General features: G+C 41.6%; 3 protein-coding genes across 6 annotated transcripts in view; 1 reads left to right on the forward strand and 2 right to left on the reverse strand.

Moving 5' to 3' along the window:
- Positions 1-6449, forward strand: part of Ppn (proteoglycan-like sulfated glycoprotein papilin) — a 123031-nt gene extending 116582 nt beyond the window's left edge. For 3 of the 4 annotated variants that reach the window (XM_076782505.1, XM_076782504.1, XM_076782506.1), the window contains 6 exons: positions 49-371; positions 617-767; positions 1083-1595; positions 2012-2167; positions 2257-2370; positions 2663-6449. In XM_076782505.1, coding sequence (XP_076638620.1) covers positions 49-371; positions 617-767; positions 1083-1595; positions 2012-2167; positions 2257-2370; positions 2663-2865 — 1460 coding nt within the window. In that variant the 3' untranslated portion in view covers positions 2866-6449. The remainder of the gene's footprint in view (positions 1-48; positions 372-616; positions 768-1082; positions 1596-2011; positions 2168-2256; positions 2371-2662) is intronic. The other variant, XM_076782507.1, reaches the window with a different exon arrangement.
- A 137-nt stretch (positions 6450-6586) lies between these two features.
- Positions 6587-9591, reverse strand: LOC143349666 (potassium/sodium hyperpolarization-activated cyclic nucleotide-gated channel 3). The gene is made up of 8 exons (XM_076781075.1): positions 9148-9591; positions 8545-8766; positions 8191-8431; positions 7905-8039; positions 7647-7845; positions 7365-7556; positions 7084-7307; positions 6587-6906 (listed from the first exon to the last, which is right to left on the reverse strand). Exons 1-8 carry the CDS (start codon positions 9381-9383, stop codon positions 6634-6636), a joined length of 1722 nt encoding a protein of 573 aa, XP_076637190.1. The 5' UTR covers positions 9384-9591; the 3' UTR covers positions 6587-6633.
- A 135-nt stretch (positions 9592-9726) lies between these two features.
- Task7 (TWIK-related acid-sensitive K[+] channel 7) lies at positions 9727-14739 on the reverse strand. Its single transcript, XM_076782508.1, has 5 exons — positions 14383-14739; positions 13770-13925; positions 12950-13293; positions 12698-12816; positions 9727-12410 (listed from the first exon to the last, which is right to left on the reverse strand). Exons 1-5 carry the CDS (start codon positions 14507-14509, stop codon positions 12149-12151), a joined length of 1008 nt encoding a protein of 335 aa, XP_076638623.1. The 5' UTR covers positions 14510-14739; the 3' UTR covers positions 9727-12148.
- Between the last annotated feature and the right edge of the window lie 1883 nt (positions 14740-16622).

A 16622-nucleotide genomic window follows, 5' to 3' on the forward strand; every position in this document is an offset into this window, starting at 1 on the left:
TTCGTTTCAAAGAGTCTATATTGCTAATAATATTTTTTTTTAAAAAAGCCACGAAATCAGGACGCTGTCCAAAGGTGTCGAACAACACCAGGTGCGAACAGGAGTGCGCTACGGACGCAGATTGCTACGGAGAAATGAAATGTTGCGACATTGGCTGCGGCACTGCCTGTTTGGAACCAGCCGCCGAAGAACCCTCGACGACCACCCTGAGGACGTGGGTCACCTCCCCTCCAGCTGGCACGGAACCAGCCTCGATTCGACAACCGGAAGAGCCGCACGTCAACGCTCAAGAAGGCGCATACGTCACATTTAAGTGCGAGGCGCTAGGAAACCCCCAACCGACCATCACTTGGAGAAAGGACACGACTTTGGTGAGATGTTCACGCTTGGAAAAAGAGAGATTATTTTTTAATTTTTAGAACGATCCAAAGTATACTCTTAGATATTCTATGTCTCTCTAAGAAAGGCTTCTGGAAATTGCCTTTGACTAATTTTGATTTGCAATCATTGTTAGATGTTCTTATAGTAAAAAAATTGGAGAATATTCTGGATTGACATGTTAATAGATGAGACTTCGTGAAATAGACACGAGTTGAATCGTCAAAATTGTTCGCAGATCGGTCCTTCAGAGAACAGGCGTCGCATATTGCTCGACGGGTCCCTGCAAATTGTCAATCTGTACAGATACGACAGCGGGACTTATGTCTGTACAGCTGACAATGGCTTAGGGCCACCGGTCAGAGCAGAGTACCAACTTATGGTAACAGGTACGTACCGAGCATGCAATGGCGTAGAGAAGTCTAGTTTTGTCTTGAAAGGTGATGGGATTGTTTAGTGTTTGCAGAATGTTTCTTGCGTAGAAATTCTAATTAGAGTAGATAGTACCTGCATACAAGCAATAAGCACGCAACAGAGAAGCGATGCGGAATCTTTCAGAACTATAATGTACCAGCTTTTATTTTATTAATTTCTGACAGGTCTACGCATATCGTTTCTGCATTCCATTTGTCCTCTATCGTAACAATTCGGTGATGGTTTCCATATTCGTCTGTGTGCATGCTGTTTTCTTCAATCCTGTGTAGAGCCACGCGTAATATCCGCCGCCATAATCGGGGAGCCCAACACTCGCGTGACGGTCACGATGAACTCGCCGATAGCCCTCCATTGCTACGCGATGGGCTGGCCAAGGCCATCCGTCACCTGGTGGCGAGGCGTCCACATGTTGCCATTGACGTCGGACATCTACGAACAGGACTCCGATTATACTCTGTTGATTCGATCGGTGACGCTTCCTACTCTCGGTGTCTACACCTGCCAAGCGTTCAACGCTATTGGCAGAGCAGCATCCTGGTCGGTGACCTTGCAAGCGATTGGTCCCGTTCATAATGTCAAACCAGAGTACGAGCAGTACACCCAGTACCTGGTCCAGCCTCCTAGAAAGTCTGTCGAAGAGAAACCTCAGTATCCTTACAGACCCAACAGACGACAGAACCTAACACAAGTCTACCTGCCCATTAACACGTCCACACAGTTTCCTACCGCGACTCCTCTGCCTGGAAATATCAGTCTGAATCTTGGGTTCAACAGGTTCCAAGGTGAGGTGGCACCCGAACGTTTCGTTTCTTGGGGTTCCAATTGCAACGTCAGCTGTTCTTGAAGATTAGAATGATGAGGTCGAGATGGATAGTTCTTTAGAGTCTTTTAAAGTTACAGAATTTACTTCGAATTTTAACAATGTAAATAGGGGGGTGATGATTTGGATTACGACGTTGTAACTGGAACTGGCTTTTAATTTGCATGTTGCATTTTTAATTTGAATGGCTTTGATCTTGTTCTGCATGTGCTTCGTTAATAACTGTATCGTAGAATTGACAGTAATAATTGTTTACAGAGACTAACGGGCAGGTAAGCTCTGTTCTTCAGCTATCTTTTTACACTGCAACTTTGCTTTTCCATTTCTTGCTGTTTTCATCAATTTGGCGTATTCTATACAGTAGCGACTCTTTCACAGTTCCTGTCAGTGTCAATATATCGGTGGTCCAAAATCAGTTCCCTGAGGGGAGCGACATCAGCATCGCCTGCAACGTCGACGGCTATCCTGCCCCTCGAGTCACGTGGTACAAGGATAACGAGTTGATCCATGCTAGCAATCGAATTCAAATTTCTGGTACGCACCAAACGTTTTAAAATAAAAATAATCTAAGAAATATATCATCATTCGGTTATTTCGACGAGGTTTTCGAATTCCACTTGCAGAAGTGAACAGACTGGTGATCAGCGACGCGAACCGAGAGGATTCTGGCGATTATCGCTGCGAAGCCAGCAACGATATATCGTCAGCCACTGACAGCGTGCACATACAAGTTGCTGGTAAGTTATTCGACGTACCTCCTTGTTTATTTATTCAACGATTCAGTTTTCTCACAATATTTAGCAATCTATGTTGCTCAGTCTCACCAATCGCTTAACCCTTTGACTCAGACACTGTCGAGTACAAAACAAACATAGAGAATTACATTTTTAGAACATGAAAACTCTTGTCTTGAAAAATTTTGTTCGCGACAATTAATGGGGCCTATAAAGGCGTACATAATCGCCTCGAGCAATCAAAGGGTTAGGATCGATCCGCGTAACGACGGAAACGCACGTTCTCTCCTTTCAGGAATCTTCATCCACCCGAACTGCCAGGACAACGCGTTCTTCGCGAACTGCGGCCTGATCGTGAAGGCAAAGTATTGCACGCACAAATACTACGCGAAATTCTGTTGTCGATCTTGTACCGAAGCTGGACAGCTGCCCTCCAGGGGCCCTCATCTGAGCAACTCTAGGAGGAGGCGAAGGCACATCCTGAAGATGCTCGTTTAAAACACGAAGCTCGACGGTTCGGTAATTTCCGGTGTGCCCGACGCGAGCAGCGACCACGATCGGGCAAAGACATCGACTTAATCGAGGGTATGCGAACGAAACGTCATCGAGGACGCCGCATAATCGACGTTAATTCACTGCCAAAGCCTTAGAACGTCTATACATAGGTATCTTAATATATTAAGCAACAGCGAGACGGAGGGACGACTCCCACGACTGTCGTCGCTGTCTCTTTCGAACGTCGTCATCCATGTATATACGATCTGACGCTGAATCCTAGTCGGTCGAAGCCATATTAGGCGGGTTAACCTCGAAAGGTGCTCGTTCGATAATTTCTTTTCTTTCCATCGGGTCGTTCCACGAGTCCTTGCGCACAAAAGAACATCTTCCCTCTAATTTATCTTTAAATTAATTCCTAAAGGTTTGAACTCTCGAATTTCGTTATTTAAATGTAACCGTCGACTCGATCAATTTCATGCACGTTCGTTCTCAACTGAAAATTATTCGCAACGACTTCTGAAACGATCCAATAACCAACGTTGACCGCGTCTCCGGAATTCCGCGACGAGATAGTAATTCGAATGCAGTTTGCATAGATCCCCCCGTTAGGCATTCTCGTCGTGACCGGGCGGAGAATTTGGAATTTTTACATTTGATAAAAAGCATAGAGTTTCACGATTCCGGAGGGCGCGGTTACAGTCGACGACGCGACCAATTTTTCTCGTGCATCGCTTGCGTAGCTTTGCGAAATGAAAACACACGCGCGCCAGGGGAACAAGAAACGTCGTTAAATCAGCGTTCGGTAACTTAGGGGCTCTGGCATCCTTTGTTTTTCTTTTTTGAAACGAGGGAGGAACGAGCGACAGAGGAGGGGGAAACTTGTACCTATTTGTATGAAGCATATACGCACGTTACGTTGTACAATATAAATAGTTTGTTACGCAATATGCCATTTATATACTCTATGATACTGTTATCACTTATTCCTTATCGATACTCGGACGTATTGCCATAGCATGTACCGCCACCAAATAGTTCTCGATCATCGATCGAACGACGTGGATCGCAAAGGTGCAACGTCGCCGCGGTTCTGGCTTCGATGGCTTTCGATGAGCAAAAAATTCTACTAAAGTTCCAAAACGAGGCGAGGCTTTCGAACGGATTTCGGTTGCATCTTTGCACGATTGATCGCAAGGCTGCACTAACGCAATTCTGTTCGCGAACGATCGGTTTTTAGCGCTGAAACCGCGTCATATGGGCATATTAACGTGTTGCATTTATATATTTGTTCCTGAACATTTTAATCGTAATGTTAAACTACGTACTGTTACTATGTATACTGTATCATCTATCGTGAAACTTTGACGACCGGGGGTTGAGAATACTCCAGATATTCCGGCGCCTTTATTCCGAATTATTCAAAATTAACTCGACATCGCTGAGGTAATTATCTTCCAATTTTTATCTTCTCGAGTTCTTAAAATAAAAATTTGAAATTTTTTTAATTCATCAGAGAATGGATCGCAGAGAATGTATTTAAATTTTCGTATCGATAACGTGAGTGGTTTCCGTGTAATAAAATCGAAAACGCACCGATACGTGCACCGCTCTGGAGACTTCAACGCGTGGACGAACGGTGTGAATCGAACTCTATTTTATTCCGGGCACTATGAGCATCCAAGATGGCAATTGCAAGGGCTGGCGATCTGTACTCTCATCCCCGAGCGTCACGGAAATATCAGTAGCTCGTAGCGTATCAGGATTCCGAAGGGAAAGGTACCAAAAGCATTTAATATATCGTAAGCGTAAGTTTCACTCGATCAATTCGAATCGAAAGAATCCACGGAACCGTAGGGAAGGACTATTTCTTCTTTCATCTTATCGTTTCAGTCACAGTAAATGACAGTGCCTTATTAGACGCCCTTCGAAAGTGTCGGGGAAAGAGTGCTAAATATAAATTTACATACAGATACTGTTTAGTGTAAATAGAACACGTAGTGTAACGAGCAAAACGAACAATTCCTCTCGCGGTGTTCGCTCGGAACGATCGTAGAACACGTTTCGAATTTAGACGATCGCAAAGCATTGAATTACGAGGACTAGATTCCTCCGATTTGATTTACTTTCGCTCTCCCGATCCTTCGTTTTGTACGTTCGAACAAATCGTGCATTAGAAACGGTTCAAAATTATGACAATCCGACGAAACAATGATGCATATCAACGAAGAAAATTCGAGCGTGATTTATGTGTACTGTACTTCGAATTTATGATTTATTCGCTCGGGGGATTTCGGGCCGAACGATAATGATATTGAGTACTCTTCTCCTCCGTACTCCTCTAGATCTGACCAAACTAGACATTACACGATTGTAACGGATATGTTGTAACGTAGCGACACGACTATCTAGTAAATGTATAAATAGTTTACATAGTTTAGATATCCTACTGATCGCATATCGAGCGTAGATGGACATGTATCGTTCTTACCTGGACGATGTTGATTTTAAGGAACGAAAGGTACGCAGTAAACGTCATTTCAGTAGATTCTCTCTATTCTATAGTAAATAATTTATATTTCTACCGTGTGATTTAAGTCTGTACAATGCCCTATATCCATTTACTATTACACTAGAGATGTATATAATTCTCACTATCACGTACTAATTGTTAACGTATCTTATGGGGCACTAACAACTTCCTCGCAGAGACTCCAGCGTCCGTAGAAACGATCGTGACCGTTAATTCGTTAGTTTTGGTCGTCACCTTCCGGGAATCGGTTCTATTCGCAGCGTGAATTCACTTTAAATCGTTGCAGATTTTAACGAGTGGAACATCGCTAACAGTGATAACTTAATCGTGAAACAGTTGTACAAAAATAGTTGAAACGTTTAATAGCACGTAGAGTTTTCAAAATGTAAAATAAATATAGCATAAATTACGTCTACGAGAATACTTTAGCCTTCGTTTTGCAATCTCGATTACTGTAGGAAGTACAGGTTCGAATCGGTTATAAATATAAATATATTTTGTATTCTGTACTCCGTCGTTTGTTTTGATTTTCAGAAATCGTCGTTTTTTGATTCCCGTATGGTAAGACTTCGTAAGAACGTGGAACACACCTCGCGTACAATTCGCAAGCAAGTTTTATGGGATGCTTATCGTAGTTTTTTGTATTTTTGCATAACGGTTCGACCACTTATCCACCCTTCCAAGGATAGATCCTTAGATCTTCGAAGATCGTTCACGATCATCGCTACGGACACCGACGAAGGTTCAAGCGTTTCGCGAGAAAGATAATTGCCAAAAAAAGATTAAAAAGAAAAAAAAAGCAGAAAGAGAATGAAAATAAATTAATCACTTATTCGTGTCTCCAGTGTATTATCTATACGTGCATAGTTCATCGCAACAGTGCTAAAGATTTTAGTGAGTGTATTTGTAACTGTAAGTATCTTAGGTAATGATTAATATAATATAATATATATATAATTATAAAATAAAGGTAGACATAAAGGAATGCCACTATACAAACAATGTATGGACAATAATAATATATAAGATCCTTAAATATATGGTTAAACGATCAGCATGATTATTCTTTGTTCAGGAAGTAGAACTATAGCGATGTCCTAAAACAAATAATTACAGCATAGTTTATTAATTTTTTAGATAATGATGAACTTTTATTTCTAGTATTACATTGAAGGAATGTTCTTTCCTATGATCCAATGAATTAATAACGCATAAGTAGTTTCAATTTGCTCGAGAAATTAGGCTAATGCGTCGTCGGTCTGCAACGAGTCGCGCATGAGGTAACGTTTGTGTTGTTCCTCGATGAGCAGGGCCTTCTCGATCCTGTCCGCCGCGATTCTTTCGATGTTCGCAAACAATTCCGTGTGCACAGCGATGCATTTCCGGAAATCTTTACGTTCCAAACGATACACCTCGCAGACCTCGATCGCGACGACGCTCGCGACTCTTCTCTGATCGGGGACCAACAACGCCACTTCCCCGAAATGGGCCCCATCTTCCAGGTGGCAAATCTTACAGAGATTTTTTTTATTATTATTTCTCCACTTCGTACAATCGTTATTAAATTTATTTTTGAAAAACTCTATGCTGTAATGAAGAGAAGAGGCAAACTCTAAACGAGTATGAAATTTATAAAATGATTCTTGCTACGACATATTGGAAAAAATTGATGAATGTCGAAAGATTACCTCTTTTCCAGTAGGAGTCAACACAGCCACAGTCCCAGCAGACAAGAAGAACATGCAGTCGCCCTGAGCGCCAGATTTCACTATGACGTCGTTAGGCAGGTACAGTTCGAACTTCAGATTCTTAACGATCATTCTAAGAACGTGTTCCGGCAACATTTTAAAGATGGCCACGTTCTGGACCAGACGATGACTCGACTCGAGCGCGATTTCCTGACATAGTGATTCTGAAAGACCCATAAAATTTCGTAGAAAACATAAAACGACAGATTTGATTCAGTTACCCGATAGATGCGACAAAAGCCATTTCTCGCGGAAGTAGCTGTTCCTGAAACGGTATTGATAGTACGCTAAGAGACGATTTTTCATCTGCAGAGGAAGTTGCTTTTGTCTCGTGTAAGCGGTCAGTTGGTTCATGATTTCCAAAAACTTTGACTTGGACGCCTTTCTGACTGCTTTTATCTGGATCAGCATCACTGAAACAGGTTCAGCGCCAAAGTGATTGAAGCTATTTAAATTTAGGAATTTAATAATAGAAAACAGAAGTCAAAGGATCGAGGATTCACCTACGATGTAACACTCGAGCAGTCTACCCATAATCATTAAACTGCTACTTAGGAGAAGGTGACCATCCGTTCGTGGCACGTACATGCCATAACCGCTGGCTGCTATTTTCTCGAGAACTATGAAAAGAGAGTGTTGAAATCTCAACGATATGCTGCCGCTGTCTAATCCTGTCATCCAACAATTGACGCAGTCCTGTAAATGAAATATAATTCATAACGTAGGATTGACAAATATTTTGAAGCTACTAGATCGATTACTTTCGCTAATGTATTTTGAAAATGGAGAACCAAGACTGGTATCAAGTAGCACAGACAAGAAGACCAGAGTATTAGGTAGAGGCCCAACATGAGAGTAGTCAACATTTGGTAGTAGAAATGCATTATTTCGAAGTACTGAAATAGGACAAATACGATATGAATGTCACGAAGGAGTGGAATAGGAGACGTACCATCGATCACGATCAATTTCATTGATATGCTTGCAAGGCTTTTCAGAGGAATACTGTTTCGAAAATCTATCAGAATTGATTTAATTCGTATATTAGAAGGTTTTATCGAAGCAACGAGATTGATCGATAACTTTCAAATGCATTTTTACGCTGAACAACTCGAAGATTTGTAAATTGACGTAGCCGTAGCGTGTCAGCTTCAAAAGAGGCAGAAGATTTATTATGATGATTATGTGATTAACGTCTTCTCCTGGTATCCGCCGCCATGGCAGTGTTATGTGGTCCCATGGCATAGAAGAGATAATATCCACTAGGAGGAATGTTCGGAGGTAATGTCTGAAAGATAATATTTAGTTAGAATCGAAAAATCAACTTTAGAAAAGAAACAAAAGTACCAAGAAATTAATTTAAAAACACATTAGTGGCTTGCAATTATGTATGGAAGTTACTTTAATATCTTTGATGGTTCCAATACGACGATCCCACGCTTCTTATCTTTATATCCCGTGACGCAGTTGCAAAATATGTCCAACCAGCAGAACGCGTAAATAAACAAATTGTATTTGTCCAAACGAATCCCCTCGTGGTTCATCACGACGAAGCAAATTACGAACGGGATGGATACAAAAGCGATCAAGTATATAACCGCCATGATTAAATCCCAAATGAATCTGAAATTTTTGCATGATATCGTTTAATGTTTCTACAATACCGCTGAGTGGCCTTGGATCCTCGTTCTATTTTACTCCAAGGAATCGATGATTGTTAGTATGTTGCAAAACGTAAACGTTCGATCACGCTTTATTCTTGAGATCTGAATCATTGAGAACTATTATTAACCTGGAGTGTTCTAACCAAATTATGATTTTATGAAATTCAAATTTCCAAAACGAAAGTGTTCCATCGATTCTTTGAAGCAAACTATTTTTCATCGTGCTTGACCTCTGACGACCTTGAATGGCCTTTGGTCAGAGGTCGTTCTACGCGTTTTCAATAAACTGTTCTACAAAAGTAGACAAACGATTCAAGTGACAACCGGAGGATGCAAATACCTAAAAGTACTAAAAGGGTGAATGATCCACGAGTGTTTGAGAGCAGCGTGCCTCGTACACTCGGCAGAAACAGCAGCCATGCTGTCCAAGAATAATCTGGATCTTGGAGTATTACCACTGATCTTGAACAGATTCATCCACAGCTGGTGGTATGTGACGTCCTTCATGTTTATCACAGAACCGAACTGATGCATGTTCTCCAAACTCTTCGACAATCCGCACACATGTTCCCTCATGCTCGAAATATTTCTGTTTCCTTAACCTTTGTTCGATCAATTTAACCACGGATATTACATTTCGAACTCCGTACAAAATTTTAATGATCAATTAAACGCAAAACTGAACAAACTTTTCGCCAACGAGCAACTTCGAGGATCGAATTTGACAAATAATAAAATACTATTTTGTCGCGTATAGATTGTATATATCATAACTGAATATAGGCATGTGAATTAAAGTTTTGATACGTTCAAACGTTTGTAGCTATTAGAGGAGGGTTTGCATAACACATGGATATGTATATGTGTGTGTGTGTGAGACATAGACGTAGAAAATAGTGAACTGTCGTTTATTAAAAAATTCTCGACGATAAAAAATATACCCAATCGCGTCCTTCGTTGCGATGCAACGAATGTCTATGAACTAAGGTACAAGTATACAAACGAGTGCGCTCTATTACTTGTATTTACAGTGCATACCGTGACAATGGTTGACGATGTGTGGCTCGCTGCAATTTCGGAAACGAACGGTGACAATTTGTGCGTGTATCGATCGCCCTGATCAACCTCCGTAATCGACAAATTAGAAAGAAACATCGACACTGGCGACTGTGAGCTGGATTCGGGACGAAACGAAATAATCGAGTTAACCCTCCAATCGGTTTAACGATCATCGAGTACGATATAAAGGTTTTCAAAATTTTGCAAGAAGTTTAAGAAATCCATTCGAATTACCGAAATATTAAATTATTGTGCTTCGAAGATACTTGTTGAATAAGTTGCGTTTTCTTATTTAGTTACGTAGACCTTTTGGTATGGAGAAAAAGGATTCTAAATAATAGAAATAGAGCAGAAAATGTCAAATATTGGAAGAATTGTTCGCGATTCGACTCGTTGGAGGGTTAAAAGAGCGCTAGAAAATCGTCCGTCCGTTAAAAAAATAACTACCCAGTTAATTTAACTTCAACTATCAGTCTTCCCGGATATTCCTGTTTGTCGTTTAATATATCCTCTAATCGGTTAAAAAAATACGACCCTCGGATGCATTCTTCGCCGCTCGCTTACGATAGAATCGGTATCGTCTGAGACGCGATCTCTACGATCACAATTCGCGTGGCTACAAAAATGGCGCTACACCCTAGAATCGACGTTCCCGATCGATCGACGATTACATAAATCTTCTCGCGGCGTTACGGTGACTTTCATGTTACGTCTACTGGTACAAACATCGAATTGTATATATTTAACAATCGCTCTATCGAGACCTGGGTATATACTCATATATACGTATAAATAATTAGCGTGACACATTCCCGATCTTAGACAAATCCAATCCTCGCTATTTCGACATTCTCCGGACGAGATGACATCGTCGCTCACGGAAATTGTTCATTACCTTGTATCGCCAAACATATGTGAACAATTAAAGCATTGTAAATATGGGAAATTTGTACGCTTGAATTTTGCAAAAATTACTTGGTTTGAAAAATTATTTGTTTTACAAATAATATTCAGTTATTTCCAAATAAAGTTATAGGTGATACTTGAATATTTTTTTGTTCTATCAACATCAGACAATCGAGTTTCAATTCATCAATCGGACAAAATTTTAATCATTTTGTAAGAAGGTAATTCCGCGAGCGATGGACGAAAATCTCGAAACGGATTTCGCTACGTCCGCGGTACAACGATTATCCTAGAAATCCATTAAACGCTAGACTCGAACGCTCCACGAACATGACACAGCAGCACTCCGAGTTCGCCTAAGCGCGTCGTATCAGCCGGGCACTCGGAACGATATGAAATGTACGAAATCGTTACAAAATCGCCTACAAACACGCCTATGAAATATTCTCTCGGCATCTGTTGCTACGCCTATTAGTTCGTATATTACAACGTGGATTAAATAACTTGTGCTTCAAACCGCGACCCTAAAATTACGTCCTCGAGGACGGGCCTCGGGTTGCTGTCAAAATACGTCTTCAAAAATCAACGTACGTGCGCGTAACGTGTCCTTTGAAAGCTTCGGGGTAAATTCTAAGAATACAGTTGCGGACACCGTTCCACGGAACCTGTCCGAATCGTCGTGGATTCTATGCATTTTCTTCTTCGGGGGGACAGTATTGCATGGAGAAAGAAAGATCGACCCTGCAAGTAGTCACTAACCGTATTTGGTCAGACATTGTAAGATCTTTGATCGACAAAATGAGCTTCAGGAATGAAACTGAGCTTAGAATCTAGGGAATGATGAGCATAAACTGACCCTAGTATCCAATACAAGTACTTAGACTTTTATAAAAATTTGAATATTGACAATTATAACAAGGGAAGATAGATAGAGCACTCGTGAGTTTCCAATCGTGTTACTTGCGTATTATTGTCCTCCTAATTTCTGTTTGGTTTTACCAGAAAGGGTCTGGACATTCGAATATTAATAAAATACGATACTTGGAAATTATTAAAAATCTAGACGCGATTCTTTAAGAATTAATCTCAGCTTCACCCAAAAAGCATTTGCAAATAATCCACAGTGTCCACTTCAATGTCCACTGTGCGTTTCGATCGAAATGTAACGTTTGATCTCGCGGAAATCGCCTCCCCGGATAAGTGTACCGGATCAGTGGCACTTAAGCGGGCGATCGAGGTACCGATCTTTCTTTCCGCGTGCAATAGACTCGCGGCGCTTGCGTTTCGAGCCGATTTTACACGTCGATGCCGAGCAGCTCCCTGCTGTCGGCCCTCGACAGTCGACGACGTAAACTGCGACGACGAAACTCCTTCCATCAGACGGATGCGCGTTTCACACGAAGGCTGGCGGAGGTCGGTGGTCTGTAGCCTTGGTAACCTTGGTCCAGAAGCTCGGAATTAGCTGGTCTGAGACACGTGCACGAGCACACGCTCACGCAATCGTCCGTGTCGTGGACTATCGGCATGTGTCCAGCCAAAAGTTTCCCATTTACGGCGACCACCTCCCCGTCGAGGGTGAGGACGTGGTGGGAGGCTGGCTGGAGCTCGTTATCCTCGCGACGAGCGTCCCCTGTGTTCCTGTTTTCAGAGAATCCACCATTTACTAGATTTAGAATCCAATAATATGTTCTGTCTATTTGAATATCTTTAAAACCGTTGACATCGAACAATTTTTAGAATTTTGAAACATTATTTGCACAGAGATTGAATATTATTTTGAAAGAGAATCAGATGGTGGGTTTGTTGGCATGGAAGACGATACGAAACATTTTCGATACGACCTAGATTTACAGCAAGCCTCTCAATAGAACGACGATAAGGGATGATTTATATAGAGTCTCGAATGAAAGAAACAGGATACTTACATTGTCATGAAACGGAGCACGAGCAAGTTTATGCTGGCAGCGACGACTGCCAAGCCGAACAGAATGAAGACTAAACTTAAGGCCACGTATCCAGGTTTGTTGGAAAGCGCGTGATCATTCTGCAAAGTGGTTGGAAATGGTCAGCTTACAAATTATTTCGACTTAACTCTATAACTTCGACAACTAAATAAATCACAGTGCTTATATTCTTCGAAGAACGTTGCTGAAGATGATTTATCGATGAAAATTTACCTGAAGAGCGACGTAATCACCGAAACCGATGGTGGTGAGTGTTACGAAGCAGTAGTAGAAACTGTCGAAGTAACTCCAGCCCTCGTAACGCGAAAAGACAGCTGCACCGGTGGTGATTATTATACTCGAGAGCATCCCTGTCGCGAGCATGAGATTCATCTCCGTAGCCTCTGTTTTCTTGCATCTTAGATACGATTTCGCCCGCTTGATCACGACGGAAGCGAACTTGTTCAAGCGTTCACCGATGCTCTGGAACATCACCAGGCCCAGGGGGATGCCCACCATAGCGTACGCCATGCAGAACGCTTTCCCGCCTATGGTGACCGGCGTCGAGTGTCCATAGCCTCGAAACACAACGAAGAATCGTTAGAAATCGCGGGAAAAATTTGTAATCAAATTTAAATTCGATCGTCCGTAAGCATCGAAACGTGAATAGAATTTATTAGGAAGGGAGGAAGATTCAAAAATAATTTTTTTTATTAAAAATACCACTGTAAATATTGAGTCCAGAAATATGATCTATTTTCGTTACTGAACTTTGTATTTTTATAGTATACACAACCAGAGTATTTTCTTCATTTATAGCAACGTTATCGTAGACTTTAAATTCCAAGGTCAAGCGTCGATATCGATTAAACGCGATATATTTAAATTTCGCCCGTCGCGCGCTTGGGTTAGATATATTCTTCCGCAGAAACGCGGCAGAATAATTTCAGAACTCAGTGAAAATTCTTAACGTATATAAATTCGATCGATTCGGTGGGATGAAATAATTTGTATTTTGTTAGAAGTATTTAACGACGCTTTCGATGCAACTTACCTATCATAGCAAGCACAAGCGTCGCGAAATAAAAGGCACCGGCGAATTTCCACTGAGGGCCCGCCTTGTGCGGTTTGTTCTCTATTATAACGATCTCCAGCATTCTGTAATCCTCCTGCGTGATGTTGTACTTCTTCATCATGCTCCGGCGGACCTCTGAAGCAACGATCGAGAAATAAAAATTTCTAGACGCGAATAATTCTCGCATGGAAATGCAAATTCAATTCGACTAGCTTCTATTCAACCAACGCGAAATTAACACTAATTAAAACAATTTTCATATTTTGAATCCCGCTCCAGAACCATGCGTTTGTCGAGTATCGATACTATTATCGTCCAGTGGGAGGGGGATGGTTCGATAATCGATACAATTTCCCAAACAAACATCCCAAGAGATCCAACGTAAAAAATCAAACGACCACTGAAACCTCGAACCTCTCATTAAATCAAAAATTCTCATCCAAAATATAAATATTTATCATAAACGATCACTTTCTCCAATATTCTGCCATCTCGCGAACGTGGACTCGGAGTTTTTACAATTTCTATCTCGACTAAACAAACAACGGTATCTCCTGCTCATTATTCGAACGTTTCCTGTAAGATGACTCACCGGACAGAAACTCCCAGCGTTTCCTTTCAGTGTTCGACTCCAACGCGTCAAACACCGCAGCCCCGATCAGCAGGTACGTGAACGTGCACACCACCAACGACAGCGTCCTGACATTCTGCCTCTTCATCTTCGCGGTGAGACGGCCGCAGTGAGCGTCGCCACGTCGAAACCCGAGGAACTCGTCGCAACAGTCGGTTCAGCGTCTCCGCGCACTGATCGAGACCCGGGAATCACCACCCCTGATGATCGAAACGCGGTCGAGGCGACATTTTCGTTTCACGACGACGACGCTATCGTTCCCCTCGCGACATGTTAACGGGAACGTTCGCGGTAAACGTCGGGACGCGTGCACGATCCTCGAAGGCCAGCACCCACCACGCCGCTAGTTCCGACGCGACAGGTTGAAGTATTGATCATACGCGGCGGTTGGGATAAGCTCCATGGAAACGACGCTGCTCCGACGAGACCAACCATTGGTAAAACGAGGGGGTTCCCAGAAACGACGATGTATGGTTCGACGAGACGACGCTACGCGCTGTAATCGTTGCGTAGATGGAGGGAGAAAAAACTCGGGACCCCTATAGTTGCTCGTGCGTTTCGATTCCTGCGCGTTGACGCGAAACAAAGGGGGTTATTTTATTCCAACGCAAAATATTGAGGAGAGAATAGATAGAACTGATGACCAACGATATCGATTGGGTATTTTGTTTGGTCTACTATTTTTATTATTTATTAAATTTCTGCTATATTTCGTCTGGAGAATTATTATTCAATTCTGTGGGAGAGCACATTTCAATCTGACGATCTGATCTACGAGATACCAGATTTCATAGCAAACCTTTATCGCCGTAATTGTCCGACCATAGCTCCTACAATAGTGAATGTACTTCAGTAAACTTTATTTCTGAAGTAGAGATCGTGAATACCTAGAAAAAAGTATGAAACAACATTTTCGTACAGCGTCAACCAAATTTATTAAAAATCAAAAACGAATTTTTAAGAAAAATCGACAAAGGAGTGCTGAAATTTTTTGGCAAAATTAAAAAATTTCAGATCGTTCTAAAAAAATTATTTTTGGTTGCAGGGGTCAATTATAATCATTTTTGGTGAATAGACATACCCCCGAAATCCTACGCATTTTCGAGAAAAAAATTCATTACCGAAAATTTCATGTCTGACCATAGCGTCGATATGTTTCACTGAATTTTCATGCGAATCTTTAAACCGTCATAACTTCTGAACGGATTGGACGATTTTAATGTTCAAAAAGCCAAACGCCGCGTATTTTAGTGTAGAATATGTAGAAATTGCAAAAATATTCGAGAAATTGTTCCTTGACCCCGCAAAATGCGAAAACCCCTATAAAAATGGTCCAATTTTCAAACAGTCATAACTCCTACAATTGTGAATATATTTCAATGAAACTTTTTTCTGAAGTAGAGCTCCTGGGTACCTACAAAAAAGTATTAGACCACTTTCCTGTAGGGCGTCAAATAAAATTACTAAAAATGAAAAACGAATTTTGAAGAAAACTCGACAGGGGGTAGGTGCCTAAATTTTTCGACGAAAACGAGAAGTTTCAAATCGTTCTGAAAAAATTATATTTAGTTACAGTGGGCAATTACAATCAGTTTTGGTCAATAGACATACCTTCGAAATCCTACGCAGTTTCGAGAAAAAAATTCCTAATCGAAAGTATAACGTATGGCCAGGAATGTTTCTGTAATTTCACTTTCTGTCTCACTTCCTCTGGCGTTCATTTGTGTAATGTTATAAGTGAAATGTTGTAAGTGACACGAAAATGGCAATGGGGCTCTGGAACCCCAGAAAAATGGGCCGAAAAAATACATTTGGCGAAAGGTCTACTCGTTGTACCTCGTCTGTGTTAGTAGTACAGGTAAACGACTAGTCGGACAGGATCCGGCCGAGTCTCGACAAGCCTGTAGCGACGAGTGGTAATTCAGAGGACTGTTTACCAACAGGGGTCTTTGAAGATGAGTGCCCTTTGACCCTCCCGGATGGAGCATGTTACTTTGACGAACTTGCTACTCGACGGAGTTTCGAATTAACTTTATGCACTGCTGCGTTTAATCGAGTTGCTACTGTCGACAATATTCCGGTGTTCCCGTTTCGTGGATAACTTACGATGTGTAACTTGCCAAACCGTGGCGATACTAGTTAGACTTCGTGTTATTTGTTCTTCGGGATGTCTAACTGCGTTTACTTTGAACGTTGGATGT

This window comes from Colletes latitarsis, chromosome 14, assembly GCF_051014445.1.
Source record: "Colletes latitarsis isolate SP2378_abdomen chromosome 14, iyColLati1, whole genome shotgun sequence".
In the NCBI taxonomy this organism is placed as follows: Eukaryota; Metazoa; Arthropoda; class Insecta; order Hymenoptera; family Colletidae; genus Colletes; species Colletes latitarsis.